General features: G+C 43.8%; 1 protein-coding gene and 1 pseudogene across 1 annotated transcript; both read right to left on the reverse strand.

The window, feature by feature from the left end:
* LOC119329225 (putative cysteine-rich receptor-like protein kinase 20) lies at positions 1–10,221 on the reverse strand. Its single transcript, XM_037602236.1, has 10 exons — positions 9,707–10,221; positions 9,278–9,354; positions 8,934–9,019; positions 8,143–8,324; positions 7,886–8,025; positions 4,417–4,443; positions 3,669–3,929; positions 3,433–3,586; positions 3,223–3,278; positions 1–199 (listed from the first exon to the last, which is right to left on the reverse strand). Exons 1-10 carry the CDS (start codon positions 10,142–10,144, stop codon positions 1–3), a joined length of 1,620 nt encoding a protein of 539 aa, XP_037458133.1. The 5' UTR covers positions 10,145–10,221.
* A 2,634-nt stretch (positions 10,222–12,855) lies between these two features.
* LOC119333748 lies at positions 12,856–23,900 on the reverse strand (annotated as a pseudogene).
* Between the last annotated feature and the right edge of the window lie 326 nt (positions 23,901–24,226).

Genomic DNA, 24,226 nt, shown 5'->3' on the forward strand with positions numbered 1-24,226 from the left:
TTATGTCGATGTCATGTCTCTGTCAGCACACCCATGGATCAGCACAGTGGGTTGCTTAGGCTCCATTGATAAGCTTATGCTTTCAGAGTTCAGCATTGCAGCAACATCTGTCATGGCGGGCCGATCTACTGGATCTTCCTGGGCACAAAGCAGTGCCACCTGAGCACATCTCTTTATTTCAGTTACTTCATATCTGTCAAGTTGAGAGAAGTGTGCCAAAGTAGGCCAGACGGGTGCATCCGTGAGCATGTTGTTTTTCTTAATTTAAATGCTTCTATTATTTACAAATTCCATCATTATCAATCAACACGAACATTTTGTTATGTCCTATTCATTTCTTAAAATTTGTTAATAATATTGGAATTTCAAATTGTGTACGATTTTTTTACAAACTTGAACATTTTTTCCAAAAATATTAACAAATACCCAACAATTGATGAAAATTTTAAATACAAAGTGCAAACCACATACTTTTTTAAAAATGTATCAACTTTTTTCAAAATGCAAACATTTTTTAAATTTATGAACATAAAATCCAAAAACAGGAATAATTTTTGAAATTACGGAACATTTTTGGAAATTGTAAAAACTATTTGAAAACCAGAACATTTTTTGGTATTCCAAACAACATTTAAAATTCTTGAACATGTTTGAAAATAATAATAAAGTTCAAAAGGGAGAAATTGAATTAACGAAGAAGAGAAGAAAAAATAGAAAAAAATTGCTTAGGCCTCGACCCAACTAGGCGACTAGGGGTGGGCATAAATACCGCCGAAACCCAAAAAATAATTTTACAGTTCTTATTGTTAAGTACAGTTAAAATTGGTTTTTTGTTTTAATAACCGAATTCAAATCAGGTTCGGCTTTAAAGAAACCATATAATTGAAATAAAAAAGAACACAAAATAATCAAACTAAAACAGAACAAGACCTGGTAGAAAAACATGAATAAACCGGCCTGAAAAATTAAGAAGGTACATTTGCCACATAAGAAGTCAAAAGAAAAATAAGTGAGCATTATTAGAACTTGAAGTAAACCTTGAGGGTTGGAGTTCGAATCTCTCGTGGCTCAGCTTTTTTGAAGATTAGAAAGAAAAGAAAAAAACTGAAGGCGCCAAATAGGGTTTGAGTATGCCACGGGCGTCGGGCCGTGTACGGGTAGTATATACACATGCCGTGTATCGGCGTGCTCGGCGCAAACGACGTGTTTTTTAAGAGAAAGACCATCCTATGAAAGGGTATAAAGAGATCTCCTCCGTTGATGTGTTGGGAGGAGGGTTGTACCCAAGCAGGAGTGTTTACGATTTTGTAAATGAAACATGTGGACAAAAGTCTGATATATAGAGGCCTTTTTTTTATGGAGATAACTGTTCCAAAACATAAGCAATAAGATGCTAAATTTTGCTAAAACTGGCTTAGGACAACAACAACAACAAAAGGTTTAAAGGTGGAACATATTTCATTTATAACTTGATGTAGCTGATGGATAATCAGTCCTGTACCACATAAACAAGTTTATCTTCATTTCTTTTTTTTTAAGAGGATGTATCCCTATTTGGGCGATACATGCAGCTATATTATTAATTATTCATGTAGACCTTACAAAGTAGTACATCAGTATATCTAAAGCAACCATCTTGGCAACACCTATTGCTACTCCTATCCCCTTGATAAAGGGGTGCCAAATGTCCGAGCCTAATACCAAACAGACATCGCACCAAAGCCTAACATCTAAAGTCAGATACCCCATCCTAGGCACATACCCTGACTGGATCGCACACCGGTCCAGCACACTCACAGTGGGCACCACATGCGCACACTGCAAGGTCCGTTACCACCGTCTTTCATCGATCCATCTTCAGAGCAGAAACTGACGCAAGGACCATGCCAGGCCTCTCTACCATCGACGCCACCACGACACCAGACAGCGTCACCCTCCTGCATGAGTCCATCGTCACACATCAGACGCCTAATCTCCATGGCGCCATGCCATCGAGATCCGTCACCATCAATGTGTAGGATGAAGCACCGCTCCACCAAAGATGTCGTCCACTGGTCCTTCGAGCCCGTGTACACCTCTAAGAATGACGCCCCCAAGGGGGAAACGACACAAGCGCGCCGCCGTCTTCTGAACTATCGATCCAAGGTTTCCCCCGGAGGTAGCAGATAGTGGTCTAGAACTTCTCCACGGCGATGCCTTCAAGAAGGGAACGACACCGTAGAGCACCGCCATCGCCGGCCTTAGGCATCTAGCCAAGAGCAGGTTTTCACCCAGATCTGTTTGAAGAACTTCATCCAGCTTCTTGTGCACGAATCACCGCCTTCTCTGCCGGAGACTAGACCAAAAGGATCCAGCCGCCGCCACCTGACCGGTCGCGGCACCACCATGGTGCCAAAGCAGCCAGCTTTGTCAGGCCCACCACGCCAGCCTGTCGCTGTATACCAGACCCGTCGGCCCTCCAAAGCCCAGCTGGGCCCGACGAGATCAAGGACACCGGCCGCCACCACAGGGGAGCCTCCCCCGCGGGAAGGTCGCGCTGCCGCCATGTCCACCGCCGGGATCCCGCTGCACCGCGCCACCGGGTCACCGAAGTCCATGTCGCCGCCATAAGAAGACTCCACCGCGAGCGAGGGAAGAAGATCCCGCCGCCGCCGTCATAGCCCATAGCCTGGGCTTCACCGACGTGAACTCGGGCGACGGCGGGAGGGAGAGATCAGGGCGAGGTGCCGAGGGCCGGTGGCGCGGTTTCCCCTCGTGTCGCCTAGGGTTGGCGACGCGGGGGTCGGGGCCTACCTTTAAAAAAAGTTTATCTCCACTAACAAAACTGATCTTAATATCTGAAACCTGCACATTGCTCTGAACAATAAAAAGGCCATGATCCTTCCACACGTTCCAATTCCAACCATATGTGGCATTGAACATTTTTCGTCGCATCAAACCTCCGGGTCTATGATGAAGCGAACTCTAGTCAGCACTGTGGCTGAACTCGTTATGGTTATGTCTATTGTCCGGCTTGATCGGTTTATGTATGTATCTTCACCAGCACCCCCTTCACTCAGCGCGGAAGGCTCCTTAGGCTCCATTGGTAAGCTCATGCTTTCAGAGCTCAGCATTGCAGCAACATCCGTCATGGCAGGGCGATCCACTGGATCTTCCTGAGCACAGAGCAAGAGCAGCGCAACCTGAGCGTACATCACTACCTCGGCGATGTCGTATCCGTGCCCTAGTGATCGATCTACGAGCTCATGCAGCCTTCTGTCCTTCCATATACACCAGGCCTGAAATGTTTTTCAATACAGTTGCCATTAAAGAAATGCAATCTGAATCCAAATTCATACATAATTACATACATATATGGGCCGACTATTAACATTTTAACAAGAACAGTCATAGAACTGTAAGAGATGTCGCCTGGAATTTATGTTCACTCACATCTCGTACAAGATCGCCGACGGTATCCCCTCGCTTGTCGAGTATGGTGTTCTTTCGTCTGCTAATGGTCTCCAGAACCAAGATGCCGAAGCTGAACACATCCGTCTTCAGAGAGTAAACCCCTCGAGATGCGTACTCCGGGGCTATGTAACCACTGAAAAGAGGGGATGAGAAAACTGCAATATTAGCACATATGACCCAGTGACTGAAAAATCAGGAGGCAGGTAGCTTCTTACCTAGTGCCCACCACCCTGCATGTATGCTCTTCTGTTACGTCTGGACTCAGGGTTTTAGCTGATCCAAAATCAGAAATATTAAGGGTCATGTCACATTCCAAGATAATATTATTTGGTTTCAAGTCCCTATGGACAATAGATAGCATGTGGTGCTTGTGCAGGTAAACAAGCCCCTCTACTAACCCTTTGATTATTTTGAGTCTCTTAGACCAGTCTAGTAATGGCCCTTTTATTCTGGCTGCCAAATGTTGAAACAACAAACTTTCAGATAAAATAAGATTTATATTTTGCTCTAAATCAAATTAGAATAGTTTTTAAATCAATTACGGTAAATCAGAATAGTAACCTTGTTACATTGGTATGCCGAAGCCTAGCAAGCTGCAGTTCATTGCTGAAATAAGATAACATTGCACGGTGATCGAATCTCTTGATGCCAACCACAAGTCCATGGGGCAACTGATCCTGCAACGATTGCAAATAGAGTTTAGACATCATAGGCATTTACATAATTAGTTCCTTTCTATTTGCTTACAAATACCGTGTATGCTGTAGCATCCACGATCTGAAAGTAATTGAACACTGTGAATCCTGGGTAATTTTCTCCTGTGCGCATGCAAAGTTCCACTAATTCTTTGTTGTCAAGGATTTTCTGTATTCTGTTCTTGCAGCCTGCTGTTCCAGAGTCATGAACAATATATCCTCGTCACTAATGAAATTGCAATAAACATTGATATGGCTAACAGTATACAAATATAATATTAAGATCTTCCATTTTCTTTGTCACGCAGATCATCGATTCATCATTTGTAGAAGCCGCTAGCTTATGAACTTGAACATATACTAAAATTTAATAGAAGCTTCATGGATAATATTGTGTTGTCTCTCACTGAAGTCCTATCTTTATAAAGCTTCAGATGAGGTATGATGCATTGTAATTCCCTTAACTCAGGGGATTCATGCCAATGAATATGTTAATTAAATGAAGTAAGCACCATTGCTGGCCTGGCATATACAGCAACTGTACTAAACGAAATCTGTAGGAGTTGCAAAATTCAGACAGCAAGTATACATGAGCACTTGGCAACAATGATGCATGTATGCATCAGGATTCAGGAGCTCAGGAGACATGCTTTTTGGCGCCTTCCTGATGCGACAAATAAATTCTGAATTGTTGTGGGGGACATATATCTGTTCTTCTCCTGAAAAATAACAGTGATTTGGAATAGTTCAAGCACAGCAGTAATCTTCTTTGTTCATGAAAAGAATTGTTATTATGAAGGAACATACAACAGATGAAAACGTAGAAAGAGATCCAATGTTCTTACATGAATCAAATCCCTTGCATTAATTGACCAATTGTGATCATAATGCACACTAATTAATGGCCAAATCCAGAATCTCACTCGCACTACTGGAAAATATGCCAGTGAAATACTCCTACAAACTTGCAACTAGTAGATAACATAGTTGACAACTTGTATCTTATCCATCCCATCCTTTGCTTGCTCTGATTTTCTCAGCTACTGGAAAACTGCCGACTCTGCTTCCTCTGCTTTGCTTCCTCTGATGTAAGACTAGCACCAAGAAGCTTGCACTGCTGATGATTTCTTCCTCTGCTTCGATCACCCGTGGATTGCAGTCATCCGTGCATTTGCATCGCTTGAGCAAAGTCCCGTCAAACGAAGTATTGTCAAATCAGAGATGAATTCATTGGATCTGTGCCTCAGTACACACTTTTCCGACTAGAGCAGCAGAATGCTTTAAGAAGCCACAGAAGCATACAAGAATAAATAGATACGAAAAGATTACTCAGATGCTCTGCAAAATTCAGACCAACAATTTTCTCATTCATATCGAAAATTGATTACAGTATGACTTGATAGTCGGTACACCAAGGACTTGCTTAGCTCAAAGCTTCACTCACACATACACACAAGAGTTCACCAACCAATGCTACTCGTCAGAAACTGCAACTTTAACTCACCACGACGCCAATGCCTAAGAATCCAAGTCAGCCAAGATTAATTTTACAGGAGGGTCAGCATAGTCTCCAGACGCTAGGCAGCTCACATGATTACTGTGTGTATCGACAAGTTCAATTCTACTCCTTTTTTCCTGCTACAAGCCGGGTAGCAAACGGGCATTTTGGATTTTGCGGCGAGTGCGTTTTACGCTCTGTCTCGTGCCGGAATTGCAGTACATGAGCTTCCTTTTTAGGCTCATCTGCTTTACTTTGATTTATTGAAAATGCCCTTTATTTACTTAAACCCTTACTTAGGACCAGGTGTGGATGTAGTGTAACTATGCCGTACACATCTTAACAAGGTTTTTGCTGCCTAGCTAGATGGAGACTCTGCTGACACTCTTGTAAAATTACTAATGACTGAAAGGGATTGAAAGAACACTAGAAATCTTGGTGATTAAGTGCAGAACCTAGAGATGCAAAGATTAAATGAAACTCATGTGTGAATGGTTTAGGAAGGACTAGCTTAACTCACCCACACGGACTCAAGAAAGGAATTGGTTCCTCTGCTTTGTTTCCTCTGATGCAAGACTAGCACCAAGAAGCTTGCACTGCTGATGATTTCTTCCTCTGCTTCGATCACCCGTGGATTGCAGTCATCCGTGGATTTGCATCGCTTGAGCAAAGTCCCGTCGACGAGCCATCTCGAGGAGGTGAGCTTGATAACGCCATGCGTGCTGTCTTGCTTTGAGCAGCTCCTCAGGGGACTTGGTCACGTCGGAGTGATGGATCCAGGGGTCGTTGAACTGCACCGTGTCCGCCATCTGCTCCATCTTTCGCCGGGCCTCTGCTCTGCTGCGCTCGATCTCCTGCCGACGGTTGGCCTCTTCTTTGGAGGCAGAGCGAGCCTTGTCGAGGCGAGCCATGGTGAGGCGAGCGTTCGCGATCAGTTCGCGCATGCTCATCTGCGGCTTCGATTGCGTCGCGGCAGCCGGAGATTCGGCGACCTGGTTCTTGATTGCGGAGGAGTGGAGCAGATCCTTGCCGCTGATGGGAGACGGAAGCTTCCTGCCGTTCTTGATGTTGGCGGGGACGGCGACATGGAGCTCGCCCCCGGAGCAGGCACCGCGTAGGCGCTTCGCCGGCGGCGGTTGCTCGCCGCGCATGGATCCGGGGCGCTTTGGCTTCTTGGCAGCCGCGGGGTTCGCCATCAAGGCAGGGTTCACGCGCACGCGGGAGGAGCAGGAGTGCAGGTCGGCGGAGGCGGCGGCGCTACGGCGCGGGAGCAGAGACGGCGGGAGCACCGTGGTGCCGGCCATGGTCGCGGCCGCGGAGTTGATCGAGGAGCAACGATCCGGCACTGAGAGAGAGGAAGATGGATCGAGGGAGGCTGATCGGAGGGCGTGGTCTGATGGATCGGGATTTGGGGAAACACGGCGAGCAAGAAAATAAGGACGCGGGAGGCAGTGAAGTGTTTGAATCCGAGTCGAAGTCGGCCCAGGCCGGCATAGCTAAAACGCGCACTTTGGTTTTTGAATCCGAGTCGGCCCAGGCATGGCTTCTGATTACTACGTCTCTCTGCTTCAGTTCAGAGTTCCTGATGTGTTTGTATGGAGATATTCAGGCGCATCAGGGTCTTTTTTCAATCCAGAACAGCGCTTATTTGGAGATCCTGATGTGTTTGTACTGTGTGCAGCTGCAGATCTTAACTCTGAGCTCTGTAGTTGCTGCTTGTCAAGTTGAAGTCTGATTATGCGCAAAAAAAAAAAACCAGAAAAAAAATAATGAGTTGAAGTCTGATTATTCTCAAGTTGAACATGCCAGCTTTTGGTTTGCCATGTATGATCTCAGAAACCTGAAGATCAAGCTTGCAAAGATTTTGGTAGTTGGTACTACAGAAACATGTTTATTTTCACTATACAAAACTGGTCTTAATATCTCGAATATATACACTACCTGAGCTGTAAAAAGACCATAATCCTTGCTTACATTTTTATTGTATATATATGCTACTACTGAATGTTCTCCATTATATCAAACCTCCGAGTCTAGAATGATTCGAACTCTAGTCGACATTGGAGCTGAACTCGTTATGGTTACTTCTATTGTCCTGCTTGATTGGCCCATGGAATTAGGGTTGTTGTAGCCTTGATTTAATCGTAGACGGTTTGCATTCGTGCACATACATACTTGGAATTAAATGAGGCACGCTTGGAAATAACTTACAGTAGGGAAAACTTACCGCATAGGTAACGATCCAAGGAACCACCCCAATAACCTAATCACATTGGCATGCTGAAGCTTTGCAAGCTGCAATTCACTGTTGACTTCAAGCATTGCTGTGTGCTCATCAGCTCTTTTGATGGCAACATTAAGTCCACCAGGCAACTGGCCCTGCAATTTTTAAAAAGGGAGTTAAAATTAACTTTCTCTAAGCAGATGTCCACACTTTATTAGGAGGACAAGGGAGATATGCATTCACTTTGTTAACTTGTTTCTATGTTGGCTTACCTTGTACACCTTCCCAAATCCTCCCCACCCAACTATCATCTTCTCTGAGAAATTGTCTGTAGCATCCAAGATCTGACAGAAATCGAACCTTGTGAATCCCGAGCAAGCCTCTTCCATACGGGTACAAAGTTCCACAAGTTCTTCAATGTCAACGATATTTTGTTCTCGCAGGTCCACTTTTCCTGACTCACAGATAATCTATCCTTGTCACCAATGGAGATTTAACGAACATTGACACTACTAAAAGTATACAAATTATTGATAAAATGCTCCAGTTTGTTTGTGTTTCATGTGATTACTAATGGATTAAATACTTATGTGCTAAAGGAATTTCTCAAGTCCAGAACTGTAGTTTGATTGAAGTTCTTATTTTGTACTCCCTCCATTCCTAAATATAAGTCTTTTTAGAGATTCCACTATAGAGACTGCATTCGGATGTATATAGACGCCTTTTAGAGTATATGTTCACTCATTTTGCTCCGTATGTAGTCTAAAGTGGAAACGGAGGGAGTACATGTACGATTGCTTTCACTAGCTAGTGCTCTTCCATGACACATGTGCTTATTAACTTCTATTTTTTACCACAATTAAATTCTATGTGGTGACACAAAATTTATTCATGAAAAAGTATGCATGTGTATAACAAAAGTAATATCATTATCATTATCGACATAACGAAGAAATTCTGAAATCCTTGAAACTTACAACATTGACATAAAACTTAAGCCTATTAGATTCCATATATCCGAGTCCATGATTAAGCCCAATAGGAAATTCACTTAAGTGCTTACCTACAAATGGTTGTTCTCCAGCATTGCAGAGTTCAGTAGCTCCTTGAATGCGGATTTTGGTTAACTCCAAAGATTTTGTTGGAAACCTAAACGTAGGTAAATCTCATCATTAATGTGCCACCCACCTTTGGTTTCAACAGTCATAAGAAGTGGGAAGCCTAATGCATTTGAGTCTGTATAGCTGAACTTATGGCACGGTTACATAACTTGAGCATGACACTGACTCAACTTAACAAGGAAAAATCATGCTTATTGACGAAAGTGCTAGGAATATGTCAAATCATTTTGTATATTAAGTCAAACAAATTCATTGATCTGGTGTAAATCCTGTAATAATAAGCTACATAATGGAAGAATAAGCTGACCTGATGTGACGATTCGAACTATCTGTGACTACAGAGAGCACCCCCTCATCAGCCTGCTAGACAATATCAAATATCATCGTTATTGATATACACTAACCAGCACAGATTGTATGATTGAGGTTAGCTGTAGCCCCTCATTCCCCCAATCTCCAATACTATTGGTCCACGATTAAGTAGTCCGTTAAACCTGTAAGCAATCCCCCGTAGCTCTAGCATTACTCACTGTAAATTCATATCGAATTGTTTAACTGGCAATTAACAATCTGCAATTGGACCCCAATTCAGACTCAGTTCGACCAAATTTAAGTAAAATCGCGCTGAAATCAGAGATTTTCCTCAACCAGAGAGGTTTCCGGTTTGATATCAGCTCTGAAAATCAGTGGTTGCCCCAATTTTGATACTACTAACCTTGACACGGCGACTATCTGCAGTAGAATTGTCGACGAGGGCGATGAGCGGGATGAGGCGGATGAACATGTCGATCTCATGCTGCGCGGCGCGGAGCTCCTCGGCCATCCGGGCTCCCAGGAGCAGGCGGCGCAGGTAGCCGCAGTCCTGGCACGCCGTGACGAGTGCGTAGCACCGCCGCAGCGCGCCGCCGAGCTGCTCCAGCGGCCGCCTGGTGGCCTCCCGACGCATCAGCTCGGCGAGCTCCAGCTCCCCGAGCAGGCCGCCGATGAGCTCCACGTGCTGCGCGAGCCGCACGCAGGCATCCCGGTGGCGGCGCGCCACCAGGGCGGCCTGCACGACCATGGAGACCAGCCCGAGCGCGTCCACGCCCATCAGCTGCGCCATGGTGGAGGCTTGCCCCAGGGCGCCCCACAGGCTGCTCGACGGGCTCGCCATGCTCGCTGCTCCCCGCTGCAGTCCTCATTGCCGCCATTGACGGGCTCGGGTGTATCTATCGGGAGCTTGTGTGTGGATCGGCGACTTTGACTAAGCGTGGTAAATGTGTGGACTGTGGACTTCGGTTGCATTTTTTTTTCAGGAACTTTTCGTTGCCACATTTTCTTCTTAATTTGGGACCAATGGTCTTTTCAAAATAAAAGGACCTTTTTTTAAAAAAACTTATAAAAGTTCATAGAAAATACTCCCTCCGTAAAGAAATATTAAGAGCGTTTAGAACACTGCTTTAGTACTCCCTCTATAAAGAAATATAAGAGCGTTTAGAACACTAAAATATAAGAGCGTTTAGTACACTGCTTGTAAGAAAATGTGGCAACCAAAGCTTTAGTGTGGCCCTCCAACCTCCAAGGAAGAGTGTTCCTCTGTAAAGTGTGGGACAGGCTGCCCCGTCTTCCGTGTCGCTCCCGCCCCCCTGGCTCCATGTCGGCGGGGCTGCTTTCCCTCCCTGGCTGGCTTGGTGCGACGCGGGGCTCGCCCTCCTTGCCATGGCGTGGTGCGGCTCTTGTCCCTGGCTCCGACCTCCTCCCGGCGGCTGGGGGCCTCTCCTGGTGTGGCCTCGCTCCCGTTGCGCCCTGGCTCGCTGTTGTGTGCCTGTTGCCGAGGCGGGGCATGTAGGCTGCGGATCTGGGGTTCCATGCCCAGATCCGGGTCGGTGGTGGTTGGTGGCGTCTTGGGCAACTGGCGGCGCTGGAGGGTGGTGGTGGTGGCGCGTCGGGCTGCTCCTGGTCGGGCGCGGATGGCATGCTGGCTAGGCTCTGGCCAGCTAAGGTGGATTGCGCGCCGGCCGGATATGACGCAGCTTTTCCGATGGCCGGGGCAGGTTAGGGCAGCGGCCCGGTGTGGCTGCTGCTTTGGTTGTGGGCGGCGGCGGCGAGGTGGCACGACTCTTTGGAGCTTCCATTCGCGGAGCTGGCATCACGGCAGCTCGGCGGGTCGGCTACGGTGGCAGATGGATTGCCGGCGTCAGCTCATCTGTAGGCGGCCCGGTTCGACCTTCAATCCCTTATCTCGTCGTTCGACCGCTAGCTTGGTCGAAGGGTTGGCCCTCCCCCAGCTGCGGTCCATCACTCGCCTCGCACTCGGCAGTAGGACCGAGCTCGTCTCGCACCCAGCAGCAGGACTGAGCTTGTCTCGCGCCTGACATCAGGACCGAGCTCGTCTCGCGCTCGGCAGCAGAACCATGCTCGCCTCGCCCCGGCAGCAGGACCGAGCTCATCTCGCGTCCGGTGCCGCAAGACGGGTCGATGGAGGCCAGTTTTGGCCGGCCAATTGGGTCTCAGCACTGGGGGCAGCCCAGGGGTGCGAAAGGCGGGTCCTTTCCGCTCGTGTCTTTGGTTGGGGTAGCGGCGGATCTCGGATGAGGTGGTGTTAAGGTCTTGGATGCCGGGGTGGCGGCCCTGGTGGTGGGTCCGCGGTGCTCATGGGCAGAGCCTGTGGCTTGGTGCTACCCAGTTGCCACGGCCGTGTGGGCGGCGTGGTAGCCGGGGTGTGACGATCAGTGGCGGTGAATGGTGCCCGGGGTGAAAACCTGCTCTATCTTCGGACGGACCGGCGGTGGCGAAACTCGTTCCCTTCTTGAAGGCATCGTCGCAGCTCTGATTGCCCGTCGTGTTGTTCCAGGGGAAACTCTGATCCTCGGATCGGGCGATGGCGGCGCTCTGGTGTCGTCCCCTTCCTAAAGGCGCCGCCTTGGAGCCCACGGTTCGTGATATGCGGCTTCACCTCTTCGCGTAGTGCTAGGAATGATGTTGTTGCGATCAACGCCTATGTATCCTGCCTTGGGTGTGTGTTGTGGGGGCGTGTGTTTGTATCAGTGTTGTTGATCGATGGTTTATATATAAAGCGGGACGAAAGCCTTTTTCGGTAAAGCTTTAGTGTTCTAAACACTCTTATATTTATTTATAGAGGAATTAGAAAGGACCCCACACATAATAAAAATTACATCAAGGTTTCTAGACCATCAAACAACAGCCCTACAATGTGCCACCAACGCACCGCTATAACCGCTCCCATATCAGAGTCGGCTTACCTTGTCGATGATAGCTAGAAAGTCTTCGTGCAAGTGAGCACTCTTGAATACCCCCTCCATTCCATAATATAAGACGTTTTTGCAAGCTAAGCTAAAACAGCTTGTAAAAATGTCTTATATTATGGGACTGAGGGAGTAAATCTAAAGCAACTGACATCAAATCTCGGCGTTGCGCATGCACGGTAAGAAACTCTAAGCTCGCTGCCCTAAGGCGACGGCAGGAATCTACGTCGGAGCTCCAGATTGACGAACTTGAGGAGGATCGAAGTTCAAAAAAGCCTGTGTAGTTAGAGCATCTACAACCGAACTTGACAAATCCGATGATCCAGCTTGCAAAGATTCCGAAATCCCTAGCTCTGGTGCCGTAGAAAATAGGAACAAAAAAAAATGAAACATTGTAGGTCTGAATTACAATGTAGCTGATGGAAAACCAGTCTGGTAGCTGGTACCAACCACAGACACATGTTTATTTAATTATTTTCACTCCACAAAACAGGTCTTGATATCTACACTACCCGAGCCGTAAAAAAGGCACATAATCCTTACATTCTAATTATATATTCCAGATGGTAGCACTAAATGTTCATCATATCAAACCTCCTGGTCTAGAATGATTCGAACTCTAGTCGACATTGTCTAGAATGATTCGAACTCTAGTCGACATTGGAGCTGAACTTGTTATGGTTATGTGTATTGTCCTGCTTGATTGCCACATGTATGTCGATGTCGTGTCTCTGTCAGCACACCCATGGATTAGCTTAGCGGGCTGCTTAGGCTCCATTGGTAAGCTTATGCTTTCAGAGTTCAGCATTGCAGCAACATCTATCATGGTGGGCCGATTTGCTGGATCTTCCTGAGCACAAAGCAGTGCCACCTGAGCACATCTCATTATCTCCGTGACTTCGTATCTGTCCCCTAACAACGGATCTACAAGCTCATGCAACCTTTGGTCCTTCCTCATATGCCAGGTCTGAAATGTATAATACATTTGACTTTAAAGAGATGCATGCAATTTATATGGGCCAGGTATTAAAATAAGTCTTGCTTTTCCACACCCTATTAGAAAAGTTCACAACTTTTGATGCCAAGCAATGGTATAGGTTAAAACTCACCACTTAAGTAAAAAAATTGTAGTAAGCCTATTTTCTAATATTGAGAGCGGATAAAAAATGTTGCTTGAAATGTATGTTTTCACTCACATCTCGTACAAGATCACCAACAGTATCCCCTTTCTTGTTGAGTATGGTATTCTTTCGGCCACTAATAATCACCAGAACCAGAATGCCAAAGCTGAACACATCTGTCTTCGTCGAGTAAACTCCTCGAGATGCATACTCTGGAGCTTTGTAACCATTGAAAAGTGAAACAAAAGATGTCAAGACTGTGAGATTAGGACATTTGAAAACAAATGATGGGAATATGTGATTATTAATATTGTAGGCAGCTGATACCTGGTTCACACGACCCTACTTGTGCGCCCTTCTGCTACATCTGCTATGTGATTATTAATATTGTAGGCAGCTTATTTACTTTTCCGTTGCTATTGCTATCATCACTACAAAATACCAAAAACATTACTTTTACTACCGTTACGTTTTGTTACCGTTACCACTACTATCATATTACTTTGCTACTAACTACTTTGCTGCAGATACTAAGTTTCCAGGTGTGGTTGAATTGACAACTCAGCTGCTAATACTTGAGACTATTCTTTGGCTCCCCTTGTGTCGAATCAATAAATTTGGGTTGAATACTTTACCCTCGAAAACTATTGCAATCCCCTATACTTGTGGGTTATCAAGACTATTTTCTGGCGCCGTTGCCAGGGAGCATAGCCCTATTCTTTGAGTCACTTGGGATTTATATCTGCTTATCATTATGAAGAACTTGAAAGATCCAAGAACCAAGATTTATCCCTCAACTACGAGGGGAGGTAAGGAACTGCCATCTAGCTTTGCACTTGATTCACCTTCTGTTTGAGTAAGCTTGCGACACCTAAACCTGCTTCTGCTATTCGTTCTGATATGTCGCATGTTATTGATGATGCTACTTCTGCTATGCATGATACTTATGATGAAACTACTTCTATGCTTGATACTATTGTGCCACTTGGTGAATTTCTGGATGAACAACTTGCTAGGGCTAGAGAGATTGAAAATATTGAATCTGATAATACTGATGAAAGTGATGATGAAGAATGACTTGTTATTCCTGAGGGTTATGTTTTTGATCAAGAAGCCTCTTTAGCTATTTTAGCTAGCAAAGATAGATACAAACTTAAGAGGTTATTTGCTAAATGTAATAAGCAATCTCTAAATGCTAGAATGAAACCTAACCCTGCTTTGCTACTTCACCTATCTGTGTTACCGATAAGGATCATGAGTTCTCTGTTGATCATGATATAATTACTTTGGTTGAATCTGATCCTTTTCATGGCTATGAATTTGAAACTGTTGTGGCACATCTTACTAAATTAAATGATATAGCTACCCTGTTTACTAAAGATGAGAGAACTCGCTACTTTTATATCCTTAAAATATTTCCGTTCTCATTAAAGGCTGATGCTAAGATATGCTTTAATTCTCTTGATCCTGGTTGTGTGCGTAGTCCCTAGGATGTTGTTTATTACTTCTCTGCTAAATATTTCCATGCTCATAAGAAACAAGCTGCTTTAAGGGATATATATATATAATTTTGTGCAAATTGAAGAAGAGAGTCTCCCACAAGCTTGGGGGAGGCTTCTCCATACTTAATGCTTTGCCTGACCATCCTCTTAAGGAAAATGAAATACTTGATATCTTTTATAATGGACTAACCGATGCTTCCAGAGATTACCTGGATAGTTGTGCTGGTTCTGTTTTCAGGGAAAGAACACCGGATGAAGCTGAAATTCTATTGAATAATATGTTGACAAATGAAAATAATTGGTCATCTCCGGAGCCAATTCCTGAGCCTATTCCTAAACCAACTCCGAAAAAGAGGGGCATTCTATTTCTCAGTCCTGAAGATATGCAAGAGGCAAAGAAATCTATGAAAGAAAAAGGTATTAAAGCTAAAGATGTTAAGAAATTACCTCCTATTGAAGAAATACATGATCTTGATTTACCGCTTGTTGAAGAAACTGATGGTCTTGATAACCCGACACAGGTAGTAAAGGTAAATTCTCTCTATAGATATGATAAAGCTGAAATCCCATTTACTAAGTTTGCTAGCCCATACTTAGATGAGTTTGATAAATTTATGGCTAAGCAAGAAGACTTTAATGCTTATTTTGGTAGACAATTGAAATACAATTCAAATATGCTTGAACACTTGGGTGATTATATGGCTAATGTTAAAGGTGAACTTAAACTCATTAGTAAACATGCTTCTATGGTTACCACTCAAGTAGAACAAGTACTTAAAGCTCAAAATGATTTGCTCAATGAATTGAATAGTAAAGATAATGATAATGTTGTTAGAGTTATGACTAGAGGTGGTAGAATGACTCAGGAACCTTTGTATCCTGAAGGCCATCCTAAGAGAATTGAGCAAGATTCTCAGAGAAATAATGTAGATGCACCTAGTCCTTCTAAAAGGAAGAAAAAGAAAAATGATATGACTTTGCATGCTTCTAGTGAACCTATTGCTGAAACACCTGAGAATCCTAATGATATTTATATTTTTGATGCTGAAACTCAATCTGGTAATGAACCTGAAACTAGTGTTAATGATAATGTTCATGTTGATGCTCAACCTAGTAATGATAATGATATAGAAATTGAACCTGCTATTGATCTTGATAACCCACAATCAAAGAATCAACGTTATGATAAGAAAGACTTTGTTGCTAGGAAACACGGTAAAGAAAGAGAACCATGGGTTCAGAAACCCATGCCTTTTCCTCCCAAACCATCCAAGAAAAAGGATGATGAGGATTTTGAGCGCTTTGCTGAATGATTAGACCTATCTTTTTGCGTATGCGATTAACTGATATGCTTAAAATGAATCCACATGCCAAGTATATGAAAGAAATTGTTACAAATAGAAGAAAGATACCGGAAGCTGAAATTTCCACCATGCTTGCTAATTATACTTTTAAGGGTGGAATACCTAAGAAACTTGGAGATCCCGGTGTACCTACTATACCATGCTCTATTAAAAGAAACTATGTTAAAACTGCTTTATGTGATCTTGGAGCCGGTGTTAGTGTCATGCCTCTCTCTTTATATCGTAGACTTGATTTGAATAAGTTGACACCTACTAAAATATCTCTGCAAATGGACGATAAATGAACTGCTATACCTGTCGGTATTTGTGAGGATGTGCCTATTGTAGTTGCAAATGTTACTATTTTAACGGACTTTGTTATTCTTGATATTCCTGAGGACGATAGTATGTCTATTATTCTTGGAAGACCCTTTTTGAATACTGCAGGGGCTGTTATTGATTGCACTAGAGGCAATGTCACTTTTCATGTTAATGGTAATGAGCATACGGTACACTTTCCGAGGAAACAACCTCAAGTTCATAGTATTAACTCTATTGGAAAAATTCCATCGATTATATTTGGAGGTTTTGAATTTCCTCTTCCTACTGTTAAGAAGAAATATGTTATTCTTATTATTGGGGATGTGCATACCCCATTGAGGTAACATAGTGTTATTCGAAATTTCTCCGGTTCCATGTTATTCGGAATGAGTTCGTTAACAAGACTTGATCAACCTTGTTAGTGGATTCCTTTTGATGATCATGAGAGGATGAAACTAGAAGGCACAACCTTCTATACCCCACTTTTACTTTCTGTTATTTATATTAAATAAAATAAAAATAAATATTTTTTTGTTGGTTATCTGATTATCCATGCAATATAAAAAATACCCCAATAATAAAAGTTCTCCAAATGCACTGAAATTTAAATATGATTTTTTCTAGAGTATTTGAGAATATTTGGCACCGAGAACACAACAGGGGGGTCAACCACCTGCCCACGAGGGTGGAGGGCGCGCCCTACCCTCCTAGGCACGCTCCCCTGCCTCGTGGGCCCATGGTGGCCCTTCTCCATTTATCCTTTCACCCACACACTCCTTCTTCCTCCCCCAAACACGAATAACCAGCTCAAACCCGAGTGCAAGCTCGTTTTGCTGCCATTTTTGATCTCCTTGCTCAAAGCACCTCTCACAAAACTGCTTGGGGAGATTGTTCCTTGGTATGTGACTCCTCCATTGGTCCAATTAGTTTTTGTTCTAGTGCTTTATTCATTGCAAATTCTTGCTGCTTAGGTGACCCTATTCTTGAGCTTGCATGTCAAATTTACATGGTCAAAAGTAGTTCTGATGCATGATATAGGCCCTAGGCACTTGTAGGAGTAGTTGCTATCAATATTATTGAGTTTGGTTTACTTTTATTTTGAAGTTACTAAAAATTTCAGAATTTTTTAGAAAATGATGAAGAGACTTTTGAGGGGCTCATCGAGCCGAAGCCCGAAGGAAAAGGCACCGAAGCCTAAGTATAATCTGCCTCGCACCCGGAGGTTCGGGCGTGTGAATGGCCTTCCAATGATTTCTTGAGAGCAGCCGGGATTTATGAAGATTTTCATGAATTGGCTAAGAATGCAGGCCTCACTGCTTTCCTCCACGACCAATGCGATCAGTATCTCTTACTCACAAATATCTTTGTGCAAAACTTTCATTTCCATTCTAGGAGCTCACCACCTATGGTGGAGTTTCATTTATATGATGAGTATAAGGAGATGTCACTTTATGATTTTTGTCGGGTTTGATTAGTCCCTTTTGAGGGCAAGACAGAAGAATCACATCGCGATGATGTGGATGGGTTTATTGATACTATCACTGTAGGGGAAACAAGGAAGGTTTCCGATGCACGAATCACTAGCATACATTTTCCTGTTTTACGCTATTTTGCATTATTTGCTAGTCGTTGTTTAATTGGTCGTGGAAACTATGGAAACCTTAGTGTCCCTGATATTATTATTTTGCTCCATGGTTTATACGGTGATAACTCTATTAGTATGGGCGGCATTATTGCTAAACGGTTAAGTCTGAACCGTACAAAGGGGCCCATCTTTGGAGGCATCTATGCTTCACGCCTAGCTGCACATTTTAACATACCTATTAGGCATTATGAGAAGGAAGAAAAAGTGCTGCCTCATGTTTATCTAGATTATAAAAGTATGGTGGCACATGATTTTATTGTTAAGAATAGGGAAGGAGAGCTTAAATACAAATTGTTCTTTAATAAACATCATCCTGAGACTATTACTCTGCCTGCTCCTTCTTTGTTTGATTTATCTGCAGGCTAGTACCTTGTTCCGTTGAAGGCTATTCATGCCTACCGGAACCCTGCACCAGCCATGGAGCCAGAGCCGGAACCACAAGTTGATCCTTCACGATAGTCTAATTACCAGTGGGATCCGGAGATGATTGTCATCCAGTGGCAATCGGAGTCTTATTCTTCTTCTTCTTCTCAATACGACCCCAACTACTATTATGGATATCCGAGGCCAGCCGTGGCCATAGACCAACTTAGGCCAAAAGCCTAAGCTTGGGGGAGTACGTATTTCTCACCAACATTACATTTATGTTTACACAATTATTGCTAGATGTCGGAGCTCATATTTTTTTCATTGTATCATCCATGCTAGTTTATTTTTCTTATTATGCCTTCTTCTTGTGTGTTTAATGAACCTTAAGAAAAACCAAAAAATTAGTTGTAGCTTTTAATTAGTTTACTTTCCATGCTTGTAGTAGTAATTAAAAAGAAAACCCCAAAAGATTTCATATTCTTCTTTTACTTGTTGGGAGCTCTCTGCTACCTCTTGAGCTTGCGTTGGATTTCCCCGAAGAGGAAGGGATGATGCAGCAGAGTAGCATAAGTATTTCCCTCAGTTTTTGAGAACCAAGGTATCAATCTAGTAGGAGGCCACGCTCAAGTCCCTCGTACCTGCACAAAACGATAGCTACTCGCAACCAATGGATTAGGGGTTGTCAATCACTTCATGGTCACTTACGAGAGTGAGATCTGATAGATATAATATTTTTGGTATTTTTGGTATAGAGATGCAAAGTGAAAAGTAAAAGGCAAAGTAAAAGCAAAAGAAGATTAAAGTGATGGAGATTGATATGATGAGAATAGACCCGGGAGCCATAGGTTTCACTAGTGGCTTCTCTCAAGAGCATAAGTATTCTATGGTGGGTGAACAAATTACTGTTGAGCAATTGACAGAATTGAGCATAGTTATGAGAATATCTAGGCATGATCATGTATATAGGCATCGCGTCCGTGACAAGTAGATCGAAACGATTCTGCATCTACTACTATTACTCCACTCATCGACCGCTATCCAGCATGCATCTAGAGTATTAAGTTAAAAACAGAGTGACGCTTTAAGCAAGATGACATGATGTAGAGAGATAAATTCATGCAATATGAAATAAAACCCATCTTGTTAGCCTCGATGGCAACGATGCAATACATGCCTTACTGCCCCTTCTGTCACTAGGAAAGGACACCGCAAGATCGAACCCAAAGCTAAGCACTTCTCCCATGGCAAGAACTACCAATCTAGTTGGCCAAACCAAACGGATAATTCGAAGAGACTTGCAAAGATAACCGATCATACATAAAAGAATTCAGAGAAGATTCAAATATTATTCATAGATAGACTTGATCATAAACCCACAATTCATCGGTCTCAACAAACACACCGCAAAAATAAGATTACATCGAATAGATCTCCACAAGAGAGGGGGAGAACTTTGTATTGAGATTCAAAAAGAGAGAAGAAGCCATCTAGCTACTAACTATGGACCCGAAGGTCTGAGGTAAACTACTCACACTTCATCGGAGGGGCTATGATGATGAAGAAGCCCTCCGTGATGACGGCCCTCTCCGGCAGAGCACCGGAACAGGCCCCAAAATGGGATGTCGTGGATACAGAAAGTTGCGGCGGTGGAATTAGGTTTTTGGCTCTCCTTCTGATCGTTTGGGGGTACGTAGGTATATATAGGAGGAAGGAGTATGTTGGTGGAGCACCGAGGGGCCCATGAGGCAAGGGGGCGCGCCCTAGGGGGCGCGCCCCCACCCTCGTGACCGCCTCTCTGATGGCTTGGCGTAGGGTCCAAGTCTCCTGGATCACGTTCGGTGAGAAAATCACGTTCCCGAAGGTTTCATTCTGTTTGGACTCCGTTTGATATTCTGTTTTCTTCAAAACACTGAAATAGGCAAAAACAGCAATTCTGGGCTGGGCCTCCAGTTAATAGGTTAGTCCCAAAAATAATATAAAAGTGGAAAATAAAGCCCAATATAGTCCAAAACAGTAGATAATATAGCATGGAGCAATCAAAAATTATAGATACGTTGGAGACGTATCAGGCATCCCCAAGCTTAATTCCTGCTCGTCCTCGAGTAGGTAAATGATAAAAAGAGAATTTTTGATGCGGAGTGCTACTTGGCATAATTTCAATGCAAATCTTCTTAATTGTGGTATGAATATTCAGATTAGAAAGATTCAAGACAAAAGTTTATATTGACATAAAAATAATAATACTTCAAGCAAACCAACAAAGCAATTATGTTTTCTTAAAGTAACATGGCCAAAGAAAGTTCATCCCTACAAAATCATATAGTTTAGTCATGCTCCATTTTCGTCACACAAGAATGCTCTCATCATGCACAACCACGATGACAAGCCAAGCAATTGTTTCATACCTTAATAATTTCAAACTCATAAACTTTCATGCAGTACATGAGCGTGAGCCATGGATATAGCACTATGGGTGGAATAGAATATAATGATGGGGGTTATGTGGAGAAGACAAAAAAGGAGAAAGTCTCACATCAACGAGGCTAATCAATGGGCTATGGAGATGCCCATAAATTGATGTTAATGCAAGGAGTAGGGATTGCCATGCAATGGATGCACTAGAGCTATAAATGTATGAAAGCTCAACAAAAGAAACTAAGTGGGTGTGCATCCAACTTGCTTGCTCGTGAAGACCTAGGGCACTTGAGGAGGCCCATTGTTGGAATATACAAGCCAAGTTCTATAATGAAAATTCCCATTAGTCTATGAAAGTAATAACTCAAGAGACTCTCTATATGAAAAACATGGTGCTACTTTGAAGCACAAGTGTGGAAAAAGGAATAGTAGCATTGCCCCTTTTTTGGGCCTTCTTTTTTTCTTTGGCCTTTCTCTTTTTTTGGGACAATGCTCTATTGAATGATGATCATCACACTTTTATTTATTTACAACTCAATGATTACAACTCGATACTAGAACAAAGTATGACTCTATATGGATGCCTCCGGCGATGTACCGGTATATGCAATGAATCAAGAGTGACAAGTATGAAAAAATTATGAACGGTGGCTTTGCCACAAATACTATGTCAACTACATGATCATGCCAAGCAATATGACAATGATGGATGTGTCATGATAAACTGGATGGTGGAAAGTTGCATGGCAATATTATCTCGGAATGGCTATGGAAATGCCATAATAGGTAGGTATAGTGGCTGTTTTAAGGAAGATATAAGGAGGTTTATGTGTGAAAGAGCGTATCATATCACGGGTGAAAGTATCGATATGGTTGACTAGAGGGGGGGGGGGTGAATAGGCAACTAACAATTTTTAGCTTTTCTTTAACAATTTAAACTTTGCATCAAAGTAGGTTGTCTAGATATGCAACTAGGTGAGCAACCTATATGATGCAACAAGGATAGGAACACAAGCAAGCAAGAGATATGAAACAAATAAGCTTGCTCAAATAAAGGCACGAGATAACCAAGAGTGGAGACGGTGGAGACGAGGATGTGTTGCCGAAGTTCCTTCCCTTTGACGGGAAGTACGTCTCCGTTGGAGAGGTTTGGAGGCACCATGCTCCCCAAGAAGCCACTAGGGCCACCGTATTCTCCTCACGCCCTCACACAATGCGAGATGCCGTGATTCCACTATTGGTGCCCTTGAAGGCGGCGACCGAACCTTTACAAACAAGGTTGGGGCTCTCTCCACAACTTAATTGGAGGCTCCCAACAAAACCACGAAGCTTCACCACAATGGAATATGGCTCCGAGGTGACCTCAACCGTCTAGGGTGCTCAAACACCCAAGAGTAACAAAATCCACACAAGAAAGTATGGGGGAAGCAAATATCCTTTGGTGGAAGTGTAGATCTAGGTCTCCTCCTTCAATCCCTAGCAGATCAACAGGTTTGAGTGGCTAGAGAGAGAGATCGGGCAAGAGAGCTTGAAGTGCATTAATGGTGGAGTGAGAGAGGTAAAAGGTGAGAGTGGTAGGTGGGAGAAGCTCTCTTAAATACCAACCCTAAAAATCCAGCCGTTGCTGCGTTTTCAGCCCCACAGCGGTACAACCGGTCCTTGTCCCGGTACAACCGGGACTCACGGTGTAGCTGCAGAACCCTACCAGGCGGTACAACCGGGCCACTAGGCGGTGGTACCGGTTAAGAGAATGACCGGACCAACCGCCTAGCCACCGCACAACTACCGCCTCGAAATAGAGACGAGACCGGTACTTGAGCGGTGCAAGACCGGAACAACCGCATGGCCTTGAGCTCTTGGACGGCGAAGTTCTGAGCGGAAGAACCGCTCAGACCACCGGTGGTACCGGTCATCGAGTGTGACACCCCAAAAATTTGGCCTTGTTTTTATGAAATTAAAATTTTGCCAGGAATTAAAACTTTGGATTTCTGAGCTCCATTTTGATTTTTTTAAATCATTTCCTTCCCTGTTATGATGAGTTTTTCCCAAAGAGAAAACTTTTCAAATATGTTATTGGACTTGTTTAACCTCTCAAGAAAAACTTTTCCTTTTATCAGCATAACTAATTAATTAATTTAATTGCTTGATCTTTGTTTTCTTGAAAAATAGTTTTTCAAGGTTAAATGGCCATATTTGAACTACAACCATTTGATAAATTCACTTAAAATTCCCATAAAAATTTGGAGATGTCATGTGATGTTTTTAAATCACTTTTATGCTAAATTATATTTCCTTCATGAAATATTTTGAGCCCTGCACTCAAATTTTTCTTCTCTGGTCCATAGTGCATTTTGCACTGCAACCCATTTAAATAATTCTTTAAAACTTCTACCAAAATTAAGGGAGGTCAGTAGGAGCATATTATTCCACTTTGTGCAAAAATCCAGGGTTGTTCTTTGAAAATATTGAGTGGATCAACCTCATTTCCATTCTGGACCAACTTGATGATTTGTACTGCAACCATAATTTTGCTTGCTCTTTAGCCATTGATTATTTCTCCTACTTGTAGTGCTTCATGTTAAACCCTTAAGTCCAGGAGCATGCACCATTTGGATCATTTTTGGTTCATGAAATAATGCTATTTATTTCCTGTCCAGAAATGTAGTTTTGCAAAACTTGCACTAGCAAGTTTCCCCTTTTGTCCAAATAACCACACCACTCTCTCTTGCATCTAAAGAGACCCCATCTGGAGTTTTTGGCCACCCCAAGACTTGCCTAAGTGCCATTGGCATTTTGTCAAACACCTGGAGAGCATGACCAGTTTTGACATAAGTTTTGGCATTGCACTATGAACTTGCACCTTTGATCAAACTAGCATGTCCACCAGACTCCCCGTTGCTCCTAACCTCGATCTGGTAAATCCCATCCTCACCTGCGACCTGTAGCATGCCTCGGCATTGTGTCAAACATCTGGTGTGCGTCCACTGGACGCGCCCAGAGCGCGTGTATTGCAGCCACGCGGCCGAGCCGACACACTGGCCCCCACGGCTTTGGCCCGCTCTGCAGCACCACTCCACGCGCTCCCCTCCTCGCAGCAACGCGCCAAGCAGCCCCCGCCGCGCCCGGCAGGCCAAGCGCTAGCCGCCGCCGCCACCGACAGCCCCTGCTCCGTTCAGCACCGCCCAAGCCACCCCGGCTCGCCACCTGGCCCCAGCACAGCCCGAGCTCATCCACACGGGTGTCCGCTAGCGTTCGTCGCCGCCACGTTCCCCTA

Source organism: Triticum dicoccoides, chromosome 7A, assembly GCF_002162155.2.
Source record: "Triticum dicoccoides isolate Atlit2015 ecotype Zavitan chromosome 7A, WEW_v2.0, whole genome shotgun sequence".
NCBI classification, from domain to species: Eukaryota; Viridiplantae; Streptophyta; class Magnoliopsida; order Poales; family Poaceae; genus Triticum; species Triticum dicoccoides.